The sequence below is a fragment of the Pagrus major genome, chromosome 1 (genome assembly GCF_040436345.1).
Source record: "Pagrus major chromosome 1, Pma_NU_1.0".
Taxonomy (NCBI): domain Eukaryota; kingdom Metazoa; phylum Chordata; class Actinopteri; order Spariformes; family Sparidae; genus Pagrus; species Pagrus major.
In genome coordinates, this window is record NC_133215.1 from 11,932,763 (window position 1) to 11,951,622 (window position 18,860).

Consider the following 18,860-nt stretch of genomic DNA (forward strand, 5'->3'; position numbering starts at 1 on the left):
TAATTTGGATTTCATGCAATAACAGATGTGGATGAAACTGGGACCTCTCATGTGTTCACCTCTGTAGGCTTCTCACATGGCATGGGTTGTTGGTGATAATGTGAAAAGGCAAGCAAAGCAGAGCTGTCACTTTGCCTCAATGTTTGGTTTCCTCTGCCTCAGGATGCAGACATCTGTCAATGCGCTTTTGTTGCAAATAGATTTAAACCCCATTTTCTCTTTTCTTTCACTGCTTCAAGCTGTGTTTCGTGCTTGTTGAACATATTAAACTACCTTAAGACATGAGTTTCCCTTTAATTTATTATTTTTAATTTCTAGTAGCCTATTTCTTCAGCTGTTATTTTCTAATGCGTGATTTTCATTTCAGTTGCTGAATGATCGATATTTTGACAATATCCTCTGAAAGTAAAGTCTACCTTAAAGATTAGGCTATTTAATGAGTTAATCTGCCATGTAGTATATGTAGTCCTGTAACATAACAACACTGGAAGTTTTCCAGAATTTCTTCAGCACACCTTGAGTTTTTGTAATGTAGTAGTAGGTAAAAGTACCGCCCTGCTCAGTTTCTTATCTGGTGCATTAAGTTCCTTATTACTTTATATACTATAAAGTAATAATATAAAAGGTCTTCAGTGACCTCAAGACAGACAGAATATACAAATATAAATTTAGTCACAGCATTTATTGCATTTATTTTAGATTATATTTCATTTTAATATTATTTTTGCCTCAATACACCTTACACTTTAGTTAATATCATATTAAGTTCTTTTAATTTGTACAAATGTTATTTTGTGACTAGTAGATGTTCATGTTGTGTAATATATGCTACCATATCCTTCTAATCACTCAGCCTATCTGTAGCCTTCTATGCATGTGTTCTTGTTCAGCTGCGTTGGAACAATAAAGTTTATTTTCATCTGACATGAACCCATATTTTCTGGTTTATTTTGTGTCTAGTAGATGTTCAAGTTGTATATCATATGCTATCTTTATTACTTAGCCTATCTCTAGCCTACTATTTATTGTTGTTCAGCTGGGTTTGAACAATAAAGTTTATTTTTATCTGACATGAACCCATATTTTCTGGTTTATTTTGTGTCTAGTAGATGTTCAAGTTGTATATCATATGCTACCTTTATTCCTTTAAGTACTTAGCCTATCTCTAGCCTGCTATTTGTTCTTGTTCAGCTGCATTGGAACAATAAAGTTGACCTTATCTAACATAAACCCATGTGTTTTGGTCTGCAAAGTAACTCTAGCAGTGAGATAAATGTAGTGGAGTAAAAAGCACAATATGTAGCGTTGCTTGCATGAAGCAGCCTTAATACTCGAGTAAAGTACAGTACTTGAGTTACTCTCCATCGCTTCCCTGTCGGAGTGATGAAGCATACGCCTGCGTGTCTGAGTCCATGAGGAAGCGCTGTCGATTTCAAGTGAATCCCAGCGCGTCGTGCTACAAAGTCACCTGAGCGACACACCTGCCACTGAGCTGAATAGACTCAGCTCCCCACTGCGCATGCTCCGCCAACTCAAGGGCTACACTGTCATGGCGCTGACGAGCTGAAGCTACCGGGGTAGATCAGGAAGAGAATGCAGCGCAGCTGGGTGAACGCTGACATTTAAGCAAGTCTGTGGAGTTTGCCGGGGAGGACCGAGCGGACCTCTGTCCTTCGTCGACTTCCACCGGAGCTGCTGACGGACTTGCCCCCTCCAGTTTGTGAGTTTTCGCTCCTGCCAAGCGCGCTACCTGTCAAGTGTCTGGACTCGGTGACAATAGCAACTTCCACCGCTGTTACGGAGATATTAAAGTCACCGTATCCTCGTTTGCCGTTTTGACCGAGCGGAGGGAGAGAAACCGGGTTAAGGGCGAGCTCTGCCTCACCTGCTCCTCTCCTCGTTACCTGCAGCACACTTCCCCGCGGGCTTTTAACAGCATTAATCCATCCGTCTGCTATCAAGTTACGGACCAGGAGGGAGAGAGAGGAGTAGTAGTTCACCGCGGAGCGAAGCGGTGACATTTCCAGGCTCGCGGTGTCAACAGCTAAATCCTGCGTGCGCCTTATTTTGTTGCCCACTTTCGAGGCTCATTCGTTAAACTGTCTTGGATGGGGAGGAAAACGTTTGGTCTGTGTGCCTGTAGACTGTCAACAACTCAGCTGAAGGGGAGATAGAGCCCTCTTTTCTCCTCCGACATCGGCTGCACTGTCACCATCGGGAGGTGAACAGGTGCCTTACCTGTGAACGCCACCTGTCCCGTCCCTCCTTCCTTAGCAATGGCTAGCGAGGAGACGGCGGGCGCTGCGCAGCCAGGTGATGGAAAGGACGGGAGACCGGGCGCCATGGCGCTCAACCCCGGAGTGCCTATCAGGGGGATAAGGATGAAATTCGCCGTGCTCGCCGGCCTGGTGGAAGTTGGGGAAGTTTCCAACCGAGACATTGTGGAGACGGTGTTCAACCTGGTAAGCTGATTATGAGAGCTCAGGATAGGCCTTAGGTAGCACTGTCACACTGTGGCAGCTGACACTGACATCTAATTTAACGTTTGCAAAAGTCTGACATCATCCTTCATCTGCATGAAAAGGCGTCGATGATCTCGTAGTGTTTGTACAAATACTTCAGCGCCAGTTGTTTCATTGTGACTTTATGGCCCACATTGGAAACTGGCGTGAGTCACCTGCTGAATTACCTTCTCACTAGTTGCCCTGATCGTCCTCGTTGACCTCATTTCAAATAGTATTATTTTATTTATTGTATTCTTTAAAGCTTGGTCTGCAGCTTTAAGTGTGAGAACTACTGTGGTGCCTTTATGCAGGCTCAAATATTGTGCTACACTTCTTAATAGCCTATTCCCCCCCCCCCATTTTTGAAATTCTTCATGCTTATACTATTTTTAAATTATGTTTCTTGGTACTCCACATATATAACGTGTAATAATTAGGTTTGCACAAATGGAAAAACACACTGCTCCTCGGCTTTAATTAAATATGACATGATGACCAATGTCTGAAGAATCATCGTGGCAGAAAAGCTGTTCAAAGCAAATCAGCTGCTGTTTTTTGTGTGACATATCCAGGTCAGGCAGAGTGTGTATGTGCCTTATCTGTCTACTACCTGTTGGCCACCCTGAAGTCCTTGCACAGCTGTCTGCAGCGTTGATAGCCCTTTGGCTGCCCGACCTGTTGTGAAATGACTTTGCAGCTCCTGCACGAGAATGAATGAAACTACCGGTTAACAAGGAAGTTTAGCGTGAAGGAGAGAGCATGCTCAACCCGAGCTCGGCTGGTTAGGTAGGAGGAAGAGAGAGGGAGGAGAGGTGAAGGTGGAACCTGCAAAACTGCTTTGTCACTGTAGCAACACAATGGACTCCTTTTTTTTTTTTTCTAGGAAAGGGAGGCTCATCCTCCATGTCCGTAGTCACCTAAATTTGTGACAACCCCCACAGCGGAGGCAAATGTAACTGGAGTAGAGTTACTTCTCATGAGGCTGTTGCACGGCGAAACACAAAGCCCTTCCATCATCCAAACAGAGCCAACCACTTTTATCGAAATAGTTGCAGATTAATCATCAACTAATCGTTTCAATGACTTGGTTCCTCAGTCAGCTGCAACTTTATTGCGTATACTAATAAACAAGATGGAGGTTTTTTGAAAATAAGGCAGGAATTTAGGCTGTAAGGGCAGAACTTTGCAAATGGCTCATGATTTGTTGAAGAATTATTTATTGTTTTGTTCCCATGATCTGGTTACATTTAGGCACTAAAACCACATGGTTAGGAAAAGATCATGTTTTGGCTTACAATACCGGTTTTGGTTGGCACAAACCAGGCTGGAGATGTCTCGAGATCTCATTAGAAACACCCAGTTTTGTCTCGACTTCCTGTCAAAAATATCCGCATTCTATCAGCACAATTAACAACATTAATAGTGATTTTAGATGGAAGTATTGCTTTTCAATTTCACAGACTACTAATTATTATATATTTTTTGCATTTTCTGCCTGGAAAAGTCATCATTATGGCCCAAAAATGAGCTGGAGAGACAGCCAGGCATATGTTTTGACAGGAATATCAGTGCGCAGCAGCTCTGCCTGTGTCACTGGGACTCCATGTTTGGCGCGGTCAGTGTCATTTTAGGGCTTTGAGAAATGGCACCATGCATTTCATTATGCTCACCACCCTCCACGCTCTGTCTCTCATGCCCTCCACATCCTCTGCTCACCCTCCACCCGGGTGATAATGTGATTTACTATATCGGCCACATTCTTCTTTTTTCTCTTCTTCTCTCTTTCGCAGCCCTCTTCAGGCCTACAATGTGTTTGGTCAGCAACATAGTTTTCTCAACACATGAATAATGTGACCCAAAACAGTGTTTGTCATGACTCGTGACACATGTGGTGGGGTTATTAACATCAGCATGCCCTTGTTTTAAAGAAAGCAGCCCATTATATTGGCTTTGTTTTTGCCTGAAGTCACTAAAGAGGGAATAAGAGTGTATCTCATAGTCTCATTTAGTCAAAGAAGCTGTACCTCACACTACACATTTCTCTCTCAGAACATCTGGTCCACGCCAGCTGGATATCTATTTAAACTACTACAGTAAATCTGCTTCAATTAAAAGTGGAAGTAAAGCTTAGTAAACCAGAGAATGGCCATCCTCTTTTATAATAACATGAATAACTCTTAATATTAGCTGGTATCCATAGTGTTTTACTGTTTTTAATTTAAAAATGGTAATTGTCTGTGTGATGGACTGTAGTTAAAGACTAACTTGCATTCTACTACACAGAGCTACTTCACTAGAGGCAATGAACTTCACAACATATTTCCTAAATTTAATTTAGCTTTTCATGCATTAAAACCAAGAACAGGTGCAGTAGTTCCTACTTCAGGATATGGCATTTTTACAGCATTTCTCCCCAGTGGCTGATTAAATGAAATGTCAGATTTACACACAACCTCCCTCAGTAGATTTGGCATTTTTGCTGCATAGAAGGACAATGTACGGAAAGTTAGACCTTCTTTACATTGGCTTTCAGTTGTGTGTTATTCAAGCCCCTATAGACCTGTATTCATCCACCCACACAGGTGTTGTCACTTATGTTGTCTGATTAGACCTCTTCTCAGGTCTGTGTGGGTGTGTATAAACAACAAAGCACAGCTCCATCACCCTTCAACCTGAGTTGAGGTCTATTCAGCCAGAGTAATTGAAATCACCTGTGTGGTTTTGCGGGGCCTTTAAGATTTTATTTCTTACAGTATTTATCACAGTTTTGGTCATTGTAGGTAAAAAAACAATTCATTTCATTTCATTTCAATGAAAACACTATTATTGAAAACATTGACACAAGGCTGCACTTAGTTTGTAATAAAAAGCTCTTTAAGATCATATTTTTTCATCCCTTTAACCTTTTTAATAGTAGCAATAAGCAGTGTATTTTACACAGAATCGGAAGGACTAATAACTGTGTGAAAGGGCTATTTCCAATTCCACTGAGAATCAACGCCCTACTTCACAGCACAATGCAGCTTTCTATCACGGTGATCTAAATGTTGAGATTGTGGCACCAAAAAACCCCAAACCATACTGATTCAGATAAAACATTTGGTAGCAGCTCCCAGCCCACAGGATCTCACATACTGATTATACAGTATGCTTCCTGCACTGAAAAAGTTACCGGTGAACAAAGTTGAACATCTAGCAAGCCAGAGAAACCATCAGAGACCTATTTTTGGCTGCCTGTCAAACTTCAAGTCCAATGGTCACTGGTGTTTTGGTTCGGTCTGCCAGCTCTTGAGAAAAATATCTGGGAAACTTGGGCTTGGTAAATGTTTGACTTTCTTCACCAGTCACTTGTTCACTGCATTTTTTAAGGCATGCAGCATGCAGTCGGTTTGTGTGAGCCACTGTGTTGTAAGTGGCTGGCCACAGATTTCCAGGAAGCAGCATTGTTTCTTATGTCTGGCTAACCAAAACAATATGCTGAAAGCTGCAAGGAGCTGCAGAGTAGGGTGTTAATTCTCAGTTGGGTTGTCTGCAACAAATGCTACTGATTGATGCATCCGTTTACTCTGATGTCGCCTTTAGTTAGCACTAAGGCGCCGTTAGCAAGTGAACTGTTAGCAGGCAGCTGAAAGTGCATGACATAAAATGACCACCCCATATGTGGGATTAAAAAAAGATGAGACAAATAAGTTTCCATACAACAAGGTTAGGGCATTGTGTTCCTTTTGATAAATGTGGAAGGATAAGAGAATAAACATAAGCTGAACATAAATCCATCACTGGATAATAAAAGTCCTCATCTACTCCACTGAGATCTGCTTCTGCTATATAAACTGTGTGTCCTGTGTATGTTGATAGTTGATAGTGTGTTGATGTTTGGGGCAACTGTGGCTCAGGTGGTAGAGTTGGTCGTCCACTAATTGGAAGGTCAGTGGTTTACCCCGACTCCGGCTGCATGACAAAGTGTCCTGGGGAAAGACACTGAAGCCCAAATTGCTCCCGACTTGATGAGTCAGTGTGTGAACGGCTGAAATATCGTCGGGCACCTTGGATGGAAAGCACTGTTGTGCATGTTGGCACCTTGCAACGCAGCATCAGTATAAGAATATGTGAATATGGCACGTTTTGAGTGGACAGTAGAGCAGCTATATAAATGCAAGTCCATTTACAGTGAGGATCCAACATGGATTGACACTGTTGGGCCTCTATTATATCACTGAGCCCCATTTTTTAAAGAAGGCACACAACAACAGTAAAACAAACCATGCACAATCATGATGTACCAATATCAGTTAAATAATCACTCAATCATCACAGTGCGTCTCTCCACCGGCAAGAGCATTGTGTCCTCCAGGACTCTGTAAACCACTGACTAATGTAAGGCTGCCAGACTTCCAGGCTCATGGCTCCTCTGTCGGGTGACACAGGAGATGAGTAAGTATGTGGAGAGGAATGTAACTTTGGCTAGTAGTCCAGGTCCTAGTGTTGGATGTCTAATTCATATATTCTACTCTCTTTTGAGCTACTGAACATATATGTTGCACTGCCAGTCTAAATCTAAATCTATGTTCGGCTGAGCTATAGCTTAAAAGTGTCTTATGTTTCAGGTATGTAAATATTTTATGTTATATGCTGGTATTTAGTTTCCTTTGTGAAGGGGCTCTGCAGAAAATGTAGACACCTTTGTTGTACATCTGTTTTTATCATATTTGTTCAGTATTATTTTAAGGTATCATTCTTTGGCAGAACATGCACGGTATCTGTTTGATGGTGAGTTGTTGCCCACTTTATCTTCCGATCATACTGATGTTGACACAGAGGATCCTCCTTTGAGATAGGCTGTCATAAGTGAAATTAATTGTTCTAAGCTGCATCTTCCCTGTGCTTCTTTAAATAGTCTGCTTCGTACCTTTCCTGCACACCACTGCAGGGGAGAATCATGCAAAGTAGCTGTGCTCTGGAATTTATAATGTATCAGGTTTTAAAATCGTGAAATTGATTTTACAAGCGTTAACTTTTAGTTTTAGCAGATGCAGGCTATTTATAACTTTACCAGCAAGAATCTAAAGATGGCTGCAGTTTGATTGTGAGATAATTTCTAAAGCCCAAGGTATCAGATAAGTTTTTGTACACCACTTTTGTCATTTTTTATCCAATTTATACATGTTGGAATCTAGCCCTGAAGATGGTTTTGGTGTTAAGGTTTTTTTGTGATTCAGGTTAGAAAAATGTGGCCCTTTCAAATCAATAACAACTGCAATAACATTTTAGCTTTGACCCTGACGATTGAGCTTGCAGCTTCTTTTTAATTCACTGCCCATGTGCATATGATGTCGAGAGGAATGCAACAAACACACAACACACTTTCCCTTCAGTTGCACACAATAATACAAGCGGTAGGGGAGTGAGGGCAATCCTTGTCCTCTCTCCAGGCATGCTTTGCCCTCTCTGGCAGTAACAAAGAGCCCTCTAATCTGACACATGAATGAAACTCTATCTGCTTCTCTCAGTTATCTGTCGCATCAGCCCAATTCCACGGTCACACCTTTTCCCTCTTTCTCCACCGGAGCCGAAGCAGTTTGAAGCCCTTGAGGGCAGTTGTCTAAATAAGCATGACTGGACTTTTTATAGTCTTAAATGTGTGTGATTTGTTTTGTTTTTACCTTTTAATGCTTGTTGTTTCTGTAAGTGACCTTTTTTTATTTCCCTAAACAAAAAAATTGGCATCATTATGGCTGTCACATCTTATTGACACTTATTGCAATATAAACACAGCAAGCTTCTTGAGGGTGAGCACACAGGTTTGACCAGCCAGCATGCTTGCTTGAACTGGTTCCGAATGACCAATACTTGGAAGCCCGCTTTCTGCTTACTATACAGGTAAGCAGAAAAGAGACACTCCAGTCATGGTGTGTCATTATTTAGCCCCTGAGCAGATCAGATAATGTACCCGTCATCATCACCTGCTGTGTGCTGACAAACAAGCATAGGCCCTTGGGGAAAAAGACGTGTGTCAACTAAGAGACTGTAAGATCTTAGGGAACACATATTTCGAGATGTTAATGTGAAAGAAACTGAAGATACACTATTTGAGGCTTTTTTGTAGTCTGAAATAACTCTTTGATCGTATTCTATATTTTTTTATTCAACAAAATCACAGTATGTTTGTTTTCACATCAACTTGATCCATATGACACCAACTAGCTCAAAGGATTTTTTTGTGTTTTCCTCCTTATTGCAAAGGACATAGTAAAACGTGATTGTTTTAGGGTGAGGGTTATTTTGCACTGTCACTTTGACACAGCACAGAATAATCATTCAGCTTTATTGTTTATACATGTTTCAACCCAATAAGCACAATTCTAATTGAATTCAGTGCACTTATTTGTAGTCTAATTATTTTGTGCACTTATTTGTAGACTAATTGGGTTGTTTGTACAGTTGGTAAACATGGAAGCTGAATACATTTTCTACAAGACAGACATTATGCTTTGTCAGTGTCAGCAGAGTGACGCCCCAGTAGACTAAATCACATCTGTTGTTGACGTGAAAGTCTGGTTAAAAGGAATAAATACTTATTATTATTATTATTATTATTATTATTATTATTATTATTAGGGGACAAACCTTCAATCAAAGACTACAACTTGTTTAAATTATGACGTTTTTAAATCCGTGGCTCGGTATTCCTCGTTATTGGCTTTCAATAAATTGGTGAGGCCAAATTCTCCTAATGATTCCTGTCTCTCCCACTCTCTATTCACAGCAGTCAGCTTCAATTTCCCTTTTCAAGCCTGGTCAAATTACTAAGTGTTAAGTGAAAGATTAACCAGTCACAAATCATTTCTCTTCATGTGTGATTGCTGCAGTGATGTGCCCAGTTTTTAGGAAACAGGGCCATAATGTAATCTGCTTCTTGGCCTACAGCTCCCCTCTTATTGTTTCTTCTATAAACAGTGCCAGCTAACAAAGCCAGTTTAACAGAGCACTACTGGTTATGATGGAAGAAGCTGGGAACAGGAACTGTTGGTGTACACTGTCAATAACCAAAAGTCTGTTAATTAAACAGTTTCTCCAGAAACGGCCATAAGGGCAATTAGAAACTGCTCACTTAAATCTAAACTAACACTGTACCACTGGCTACAGACCTGGAAAGATTAGGCAAATTGGTCGACTGACACCTGAAAAAGTGACGTCTGTTTTTATGTCACTTTTGCTTGTGACTATACAGCAAAGAGGCCTGGACTTTCTCGTCAGTCCATTTGTCGTCTGCTGTCTTCTGTAACTCCATGTTGATGTGAACGAAGACCGGAAATGCAGTTATGCATGCAGGTTAAAGTCAGAGGTCAGTTAGACTAATGGTTAAAAGATGGATTCTCAGTTGCAATCCAGTCCAGATATTATTTTTTTAGGGTCTTTAGAAGTTCATAACCTAAGCTCAAAGGTTTTGCCTTCTATGACAAAATATATAGAGACAAAATATTCCATCAGTGACTATGTCCTACAAAAAGCGCAAACCTGTGATCTGTCAAAGACTGAATGCCATTCTCTGCTGCAGCCCCCTTTTGACTTTGTTTTGACATAATCTTGCCTAGTGCAACTTTAGCTTTAAGTACTTACACACACACACACGCACAGATGCATGCACAAGTTACACCTCACTGAACTCTTGCATCATCCCACCCATTCAGCTGCTTATTTAAGTCAAGTCAGCAGTGGCAACAGGGACGTCTCTCTGAATTAATTTTCCCAAAACTTTCCATAGAATCTATCACAGGCTTGTGAGGAGTTGTTGTTCCCTCAGTTTATCCGGTGTATGCCCCAGAGTCAGATGCACCCAATCAATACTGCCCAACTCCAAAGGGAAATGTCGCAGGGCACCTGATGCCAAAACTGCCTTAAATGACTGGACTGGAACATTTGCTTGACTTTGTAAGTGAGTCACTAAAAACATATCTTAAATATCACTTCACACATATCTGTTTTTATTCAGCTCCTGTGACACACTCTTGTGATGCTGTCACCAATGAGCTGGCAGATGTTTTTTTCATACACAAAAGCTGGGTTCGGCAGTACCTACAACACAGCTCTGGCAAAAGTAAAAGAAAATGGTCCACTACACTTTGTCCAGAGTTCCTATAATTGCTATTATTGTAATGTCGTAGCTATGTGGGTTGTGCTATTATGTGTACACTTCCTTGACTGTCAGAGTTTGGCTAACTGACCCACAAAATGTATGTTCTCGTACTAAAACATGAGTGGCATATATTTTTGTTTGAGCACATCAGTCCAAACTCATGTATTTTCCATCCCACAGAACACAGCACTTCAACTTGGGCGCATAACTTTATATTTGACCTGGGTCATGAAGCTCACTGCCATTTTTTAAAATCAAGATGATGTGCATTCACTCACAGGATATGTCAACTGTGAAAAAATGTACCCGCTGACTAATATCACACACTATCGAAACACATGCACACACCATGCAAACATCACTCCTGTCAGCTTAATGTGCTAAGCACGGTGGTTAAATTGACATGCTGGAACACTGGAGCAGAGCTTTTGGCTAAACAGGAGGCAATATTAACCCCCTGGCCCGCTATCTTCTATTCACAGTAGGGGGTGTAATGATATGCTAATAATGCTTGCCCGCTAGCCAGGTTTCAGTGTTGGATGCTGAAAAAATGTGTGAATATTAAAACATAATATGAAATGCTGCTCCTTTTTATAAAATGAATGAGCCGTAAGGTATTGGCTCACCTGAGTCCTGGTGGGGGAGATTGCTCCAGTGAAAACACAATATAATTGTTAAGTGAGATCGCTGAAGCTTGTAACAGGTTTAACACAGAGTGACACACATTTTTTTTTCTCTGTCTTCTACCTGTTCTACTCTGATAGAATTGGGAATTTGGCAAGTTGTCTTCACATGATTCATAACAGCCCGGAAACTTTCCACTGAAATTCTTTTCTATTGCCATAATCATTGTCTTTCAGTGTAGGGCTTGATGCCAGACCCCCCTGCAAGCTTTACTCCAATTGATTAAATAAATTTTGTTATGGTTTTTTGTAAATCTTTACAACAAGCAACATCTGTAAAACAGGAGCTATGAGAGCCTGTGGAATAATCACTGCACTAAGCTTGTCTGCTTGAAGCAGTAGTTGAACTGTAGGTTTTGTATTGAATACTGACTGCCTCCATGATGGACGTCTGAGAGCATTTTTTAGTTAAGTAGGCTATCTAGTAATCATTATGGATTTCCCATGGCATGGTTTTTAGTCTGTTCACACTGATATAGGCTAATAAAAATAACTTTAATTTTGTAGGGGGGGAATTAATAAGGCTAATTTTGCCAGCCCCCACAGTATCTGTTTTTAAAAAATGTAGTTGTTTGGACAGTTGGATGCTCTTGAAATCCTGCCATCTTAGCTTTATGATTTCATGGATGGGTTGAAACTACTGTATATTTTACCACAAACAAATCAACCTTTGTCTAACAGGGATGCTGCTGAATACTGACACAATAGTGACCATTTAGGAGTTTTTTTTCCCTCCCTGCTCATAAGCAAAATGCTCTAGTTGCAGCCTTGCCTGTGGCGTATTCCTCTGTATAAGTCGTGAGATACACTGCATGATTCTACTCTTCCTCCCTCCAGCCCTTAGTTGTTTGATAATTTAGTCTGTCCATGCATATAAGTTAGCTATACTTGTGTGATAGAACTGTCATTTTGAAACTGGGTTCGGTTGAGGTTAGACTCACATTGGTAGAAAAACCACACCCTTTTGATTGCATGCGTACTGTATACAGGCTTTACCTGCAAATCTACAATGTGTGTGTGTAAGACCATATGGCACAGCAATCCAAACTGGCTGGAAATTCGAGGGTGTGAATGTGTGAGCTTGTGTGAGTCTGAACGGCAAAGATGTTACCGGGTCTATTGATCGATGGCTTAGATTAGGTGTCGACAGAAAGAGGCCTGTGGGCCAAATCTAGCCCTCTGCCAAATTTATTTGGCCATCGTATAATCTGACATTTTCCTCAGTGTGCGACATTAAAACTTTACCATGTGTCAGAAATGTAATCTAGATATAACAATGTAAATGTAAAGCCTAGCACATGATTACTGTGCCTTGCTGTGTATTGTGTGTGAAGCCATTTAAAAGGCCATACTGTAGACAGTGCATGGTGCTGAAATTAAGGAACCAGATAACTTAAAGATGAAAATAAAATGACTTAGTGTTAACAACGCTGTTGTAATATCATTTTAACCAAGATACATTTGAGCCTCACAAGAACAAATGTTGACAGTTGATGGCGGTCGGGGCTCCTTGGTCTTCTTTGCTGGGATATTCAGAGATTCATGTGCATTTTTTGGTGATTCAGCTTTTTGCTCGAATTTTTGGGCCTGTGTTGTCATTGTGCTATACAAATAAAGTCTGATTGATTGACTGCCAGCCCATATCAGTCTTTTTTGGCATATCCAGATTGTACCCAGATTGAATTTAGGATGTCTGGACAGCAAGAAAAACACATGAAAAGCGATTTTGCAATCGCATCCAAACCACATTTTGAGTTGGTTTCGAAATGCCATTAAAATGCGATTCGGGTGTTTACAGATCCATCTCAGTCTAGACACTTTGGCCGCTCCCATCAGATTTGAAAGCGTATTTTGCGTCACTCCCAGCATGCTAAATCCAGACTCATGGAAGTGCATCAGAGCAGCTACAACATGTAGAACAACAGTCCGCGCACAAGCTTGCTGACATAATTTTTTCAGCTCCGCGACTTGAAAGTGCGATTGTTTGTTTTGCCATACTTCCGTGTTGGAAGCTGTGTCACCAGCATACGCAGTCACTGACGCTTAAGTTGTTACCACAGCAACCCATGGAGATCTGATCACTTGCAAATATTAGTGTGGACATCTGTCTTAAAAATCTGATTTCCCTGCAGTCTGAACATAGCCATAGAGGCCTGTATCTTCACTGTAGCTCTAACTCTGTGTTGGCTCTTCAGTGAACATTGGCTGAACCTGACTGTCAACCCCTAGATGGTTCCCTCTCTACCCTTGACCTGCTTTCACACTCTGCATCAGCAACTCATCCATTGCCAAGGTCTGGCATGCAACCTGTAGGGAATACAAGCAACACATAAGAGATGCAGCCCATAAATAAATACTGCGCAATCAAATGTGAAACACTGTTTACCGTTGAAAATGTTCTGGTTCTGTCTCAGTAGCTTGGAGGGGATTTTTGATCAGACACTTTTTTTGCCAAACCACCAAGGTCTTTCTTCTCCGTCTCTAAACTTTATGTCACACGGTTGCACACTGCAAGTTGATTAGTTTTATTTTCAACTTTTAGACATTTTTTCTACAAGTTAAACTTTTGTATAAATCTGTGCCACGGACCCATAAATAAATGCTATACCTCGAAGTCTCGCAAACCATAAAAGGAAGCTCTCCACCTCCTGGTTGCAGTGATATTGTTGTAATGTCAGGCAATTAAACTGTAATTGATTTCAAAGTAAATCAGTGTCATCCATTACTTCTTCTTTTTCACCTCGTGTTTTTTCTAAATACTTTCCCACGAAAGCACACGCAAAAACGTATTACATTATAGTATTACAGTATTTATTGTACAATACAGTTTTTAAACAATATCTTCTTCAAGCATATTTATTTACATAAAAGTGAGTTTGGATCTCTCTAATGCTCCCCCTCTGAAAGATCATTTCTTGCTTGGTTTGCATTTCCTCAAAGTATCAGGCTCTGCTCTAGGAGAAGGAGGAGGAGGATGTGCGAAGGTTGTGGAAGGTGGAGGAGTGTGCACACTGCAGAGCCTAAATTAATGAACTTGTCTGGGTATAAGGGTGAGTTGAAGGCCATGCAATGCACACCCAGATATTTGATCATGTGCCAGAACCACAGAGTAGGCATTTCTGTCAGTGTCGGTATTGAAGAGGAAGAGAAGCGAACATGTAGTTTTTTCATTTGATTTATCAAATAACTGTTTTTATGATCTAGATTTTTATTTTCTCAATGCTTTCATTAGGTACTGAGCAGTTCTGGTATTTCAAGAGTGTTATGATGGAGGTAACTGAATGTAATTATGTTACTGTATATAACAATTTGGCAGTGCAACCATTTCCACAATTTTGCATTCTTGTGTTGGATGCGAAGGGGAGTGGCTAATGGCTAGTGGTTCGGGCATGCCACTTTCAGAAGCCAAAAACCACCCCACAATTTTTATCAATCATTAACGACAGGTGAAGCAACTTATTAAAAAGGATCCATGTTGAATTGAATTGACATTTCGTGCTTATTATACGTACATATTCATGTTTATTTCAAATTTCGCTCTATAATTTTCCTGTGGTCATTCACGCCCACCGCTGCAGGGGCTCCATACCCCCAAATCTGAGAACCAGAGCTTCCAGAGATGAAAGGAAATAGGATGAGAGAGGGCGATGACATGCATTAAAGGGCCACTGGTTGGATTTGAACCCTTAGCCCCAATTGCTAACTATTTTGATAATTGTTTTAATAATTTTCGAGCAAAAACGTCAAACATTTGCTGGTTCCAGCTTCTTAGATGTGAGGATTTCCTGCCGTTCTTTGTTATTGATTTTAGTAAGTAAAGATTTGGGTTTTAGACTGTTGGTTGGACAAATTGTAATTTGTCCAGCAACTGGCAGTCATCAAATAATCCTTAGCTGTACATTTTTATAAATTGAAACATAGCACACTTGTAAAAGCATTATTTAAAACAGGTGTACATCTATTGGGATATCTGTCCCTTTAATTCTGGCTGAGTTATTTAGTAACAGCTGCTCACATTGTAAGCACAGATTGAGCCTATTAACTGAGCTCTAGGAGTAACATGTAGTGAAGGGGGAAGCTGTCTGTTGAGGCTATTTCTGACTAAAATCCCAAACTTCCTCTCACTAAACTTCTCAAGACCATTTGTATTTAATCGTGTCTTTATCAACTTCAAAGGTGAAACATTTTGGTAGAATGAGCAACAGCATATCAGGACATTTGGTCTGACAGACATCAGTCGGGTCTGTCGTCCTTTAGATCCCACCCTTCATAACACTTACGTAATGTATTAGAGGGATGTTTAATAGATTTACTGACCCTGTCACTCTGCACAAATGCCTATCACAAGTTACCACACAGATTTTTTGGGGGGATTTTTTACTTTGTTTTTGATGTGTATTAGAAAGAATAGATAAACCAACATATATTTCTCATCATGTCATAAGCCATGTCAAGCTTAAATCCAGGAGCCCTTTTTAGATGTCAAAAGAATGATGCAGTAACCCATAAACGGTGGCTGTCGCGACATCAGGTCATGCCATCATATATCTACTGGACCATCAGACAGGCAGCACCTGACCACAAGCCACTGAAAGTAAATGTTAAAGGGTCGAGTTTGTTCATGCTGGAACATCACCGGGGTTATCAATTTGGCATTTCACCTCACAGATGTTTCATTGAATCAAGCCCAAGTCATCAAGGTTCAATAAAAGTTTTGTTGTCCCAGAGGCAACTGTCTCCATAAGTGTAACATCCAAAAACAAGGCTGTGTGCTGCTTTTCTGAAGATTTGGCTTTTTTAGCCCTGCTTATTCATTATATACTATATACACATACAGAATACTATATACAATACTGGTGCACAATATGTTTGTCTTACACTATAAGCTGCCATTAGTTTCAGTAAATTTTAGTATTGAAAATCCACCTTCAGACAGTTACACTAACACATACTTGAACTATGAAACCCATATGTCTTTTCTGAGGGATTGCCTCCACATCAGGAAGGCAAAACAAAGAAGACTTGTGTGCTCAAGGTGATTCACTACCATTGTACTACTATTTGTAACCCAATAGCTTTTAAGATCATCCTTTGTTGACCAGAGTTAATGAATGGATTTAGGAAGCTACAGTGACAGCTACGCACAAACCACAGGAAGCCGGTTAGAGTGGAACAACGATGTTAGGATATGCTGCAGACAGTTTCCTGGTTCGCCATTCAAGGTTTCCCTTAGGAAATTGTTTAGCTGAGGTGCTAAACTGCTCAGATCCTGACACATCTTGTCTCTTGATAATTGTATTTAGTAGATAATGGTGTTAAAAGTAGTTGCACTCCTTTAAAAGTATGTCATTTGCTGTGCAAAAGAGCATCACTGCTCCTTTTCTCCAAAGGTTCATGTTTTATATTGTAAAAGTGTATTCATTTTTCATGGTGTTACTATAAGGAACTCTGCCATTTCTTTTGAGCAAATGAGATTGAGTATTTTAGGCTTACAGCTAACATTTGCTTGGTTTATACATCAAAGCAACTACTTGTGTTAGTACAAAATTCCCTCTTTTTTTGTTACTGTCCTTCCCCTGCTGCTCAATAGGGAAACACTGTCTGAGGAAACAAGAAGGGGACATTTATACTTAAAATACATTGTTTTAGCTTCAGATAAACTTCAGTCCCCAATCACTTACATTAAAAGTTCATTATGAAGGGATCTTTCAGTGGTCAGTATGAACAGAAAGAATGATTACATGAAAGAAAGTTTTACAGAAGAAAAACCTCTTTTATTGTTAACTATTAGCACCTGACTTTTATTTTGAGACAGGCTAAAAATTGTGGGCCTATCCTTTAAGGGTACATACATAAGCTTTTACTGTTAATTTACATTGGGCTTCACCTTTTACTAATTAAGATGGGTTAATGTTGCAATTCTCATTCCACTCCTCCATGCAGGCTAGAACTCCTCACTAATGTTTATCTCTTTTCTTCTTCACCTCCCTGATCCAGCTGCTATTTTTAACATGTTGCACCCGAGCCAACCCTCTACTATTTACTGCCACTATGCAAACTACAATCGAGTTGCTGTGTCAAACAATGAAATTCTTTGTTTACCTCATGATCAAAACACTGCTCTCCATGACTGCTACCTGGCAGTCGCCTCACACTGACAGAGGAAATATTTTTCAGCATGAATTTTGTTAATACTTGACATCTTATTTCAGACAGAAGCCACATACAGATTTTCTGTTGTAGAAAGCAATTTGATCAATAGATCATATTCAAGTTTAATTTTGATTTTTAAAATCTCATTCCATGAGCAGATGACTTTATTTGGTCAAAGTTGTTCTGTAGAATGAAAAGATTGCACTGAAGCCTGGACTCTAATGTCTAATGAGGACCATTTCCTGACAAGCCTTTTCCTTTTGTTGACAGTAGCAGCCACCCTGCAATTTGAGCGAGATTTCTAGATAGACAGGACAAGCCACAACTACACCTTCTTAAGTAATGCTTCGCTAGTGGTTTATTTGCTTAATGGTGAAAATGGCCCAAAAAAGCATCTTTGTACATTGATTCAGAAAGTTTTCCAAGTGCTTGTACTTGCGTTTGTATATGTGCCGGATCATTGTCATCACCACGTGTGATGAATACTGTTGCTGTAGATTATTTATGAAGACAAGTTATGAAATACTATTAGCTATTTGTTCATTTGAGGCTAAATGTCATATTTTTTATGATTCATTGTCTCACCGATTGCCTCACCGATTGCTTATTTTTTACTGAATTGGGTTGAAATTTGTCCTGAGCATCCAAGAAACTCTAAGGATGATTTGTAACATGTATTCATCTAGTCAGATCAGGCAAGTTTGAAATTGTGAAATAATGCACGTATTAAGCTAGCGAACTAAGATTAGTGACCAATTAGTTATTGGTGAGTTGCTATGGAATGACCCAATTATAAGTTATGTTTTGGAGGATAATCATAGCATAATTAGCAGCAAGCTTCTCAAGGCAAATGCTGATATACAGTACTTGTGATAGCATCACATGTTACACTGTCAACAAGTTAAATAGAAGGTTGAATGCTGTTGTTTGTGATATCATCGACATCCTCTCATCCATTTGGACAAAATGTACTGAAGGTCCTTATTATATATTAATATGTAGTTGCTTTCCTTTTTTCTTGTTTATGATTTTTCTTCTGACAGACTGTGCAGACGGCATAGTAAAGGATAAATGATGTGTGATTGCATAAGAGTTCAATTTAATATAATGCAAAACAGCATGGGGTTACGCAGGCCAATTATGTCCATCTGTTATCTACAGTTTTCTGCATGTTGTACCAAACTTGTGTTCTCAGGCAGACAACAAAGGAAATGATGTGTTGATCAGACGACTGGCGAGGCATTATCACATCTAATGTTGTGTTAAAATGACGGCCAGCCATCGTTTTAAACAAAAGCCTGGCAGGTTGCCCTTCTGAAGATATTCTTAGAAATCCAGCTATTAAAATCTCTGTGCACTTACCGTACCTCTCCTCTCTTTCTG

General features: G+C 40.1%; 1 protein-coding gene across 6 annotated transcripts in view; it reads left to right on the forward strand.

Annotated features, from left to right (window-relative positions):
* Positions 1 to 1,568: 1,568 nt before the first annotated feature.
* The window catches only part of lrba (LPS-responsive vesicle trafficking, beach and anchor containing), a 195,711-nt gene continuing 178,419 nt past the window's right edge, over positions 1,569 to 18,860 (forward strand). For all 6 annotated transcript variants that reach the window (XM_073465119.1, XM_073465134.1, XM_073465150.1 and 3 more), the window contains exon 1: positions 1,569 to 2,462. In XM_073465119.1, the coding sequence (XP_073321220.1) occupies positions 2,277 to 2,462 (186 nt within the window). In that variant the 5' untranslated portion in view covers positions 1,569 to 2,276. The remainder of the gene's footprint in view (positions 2,463 to 18,860) is intronic.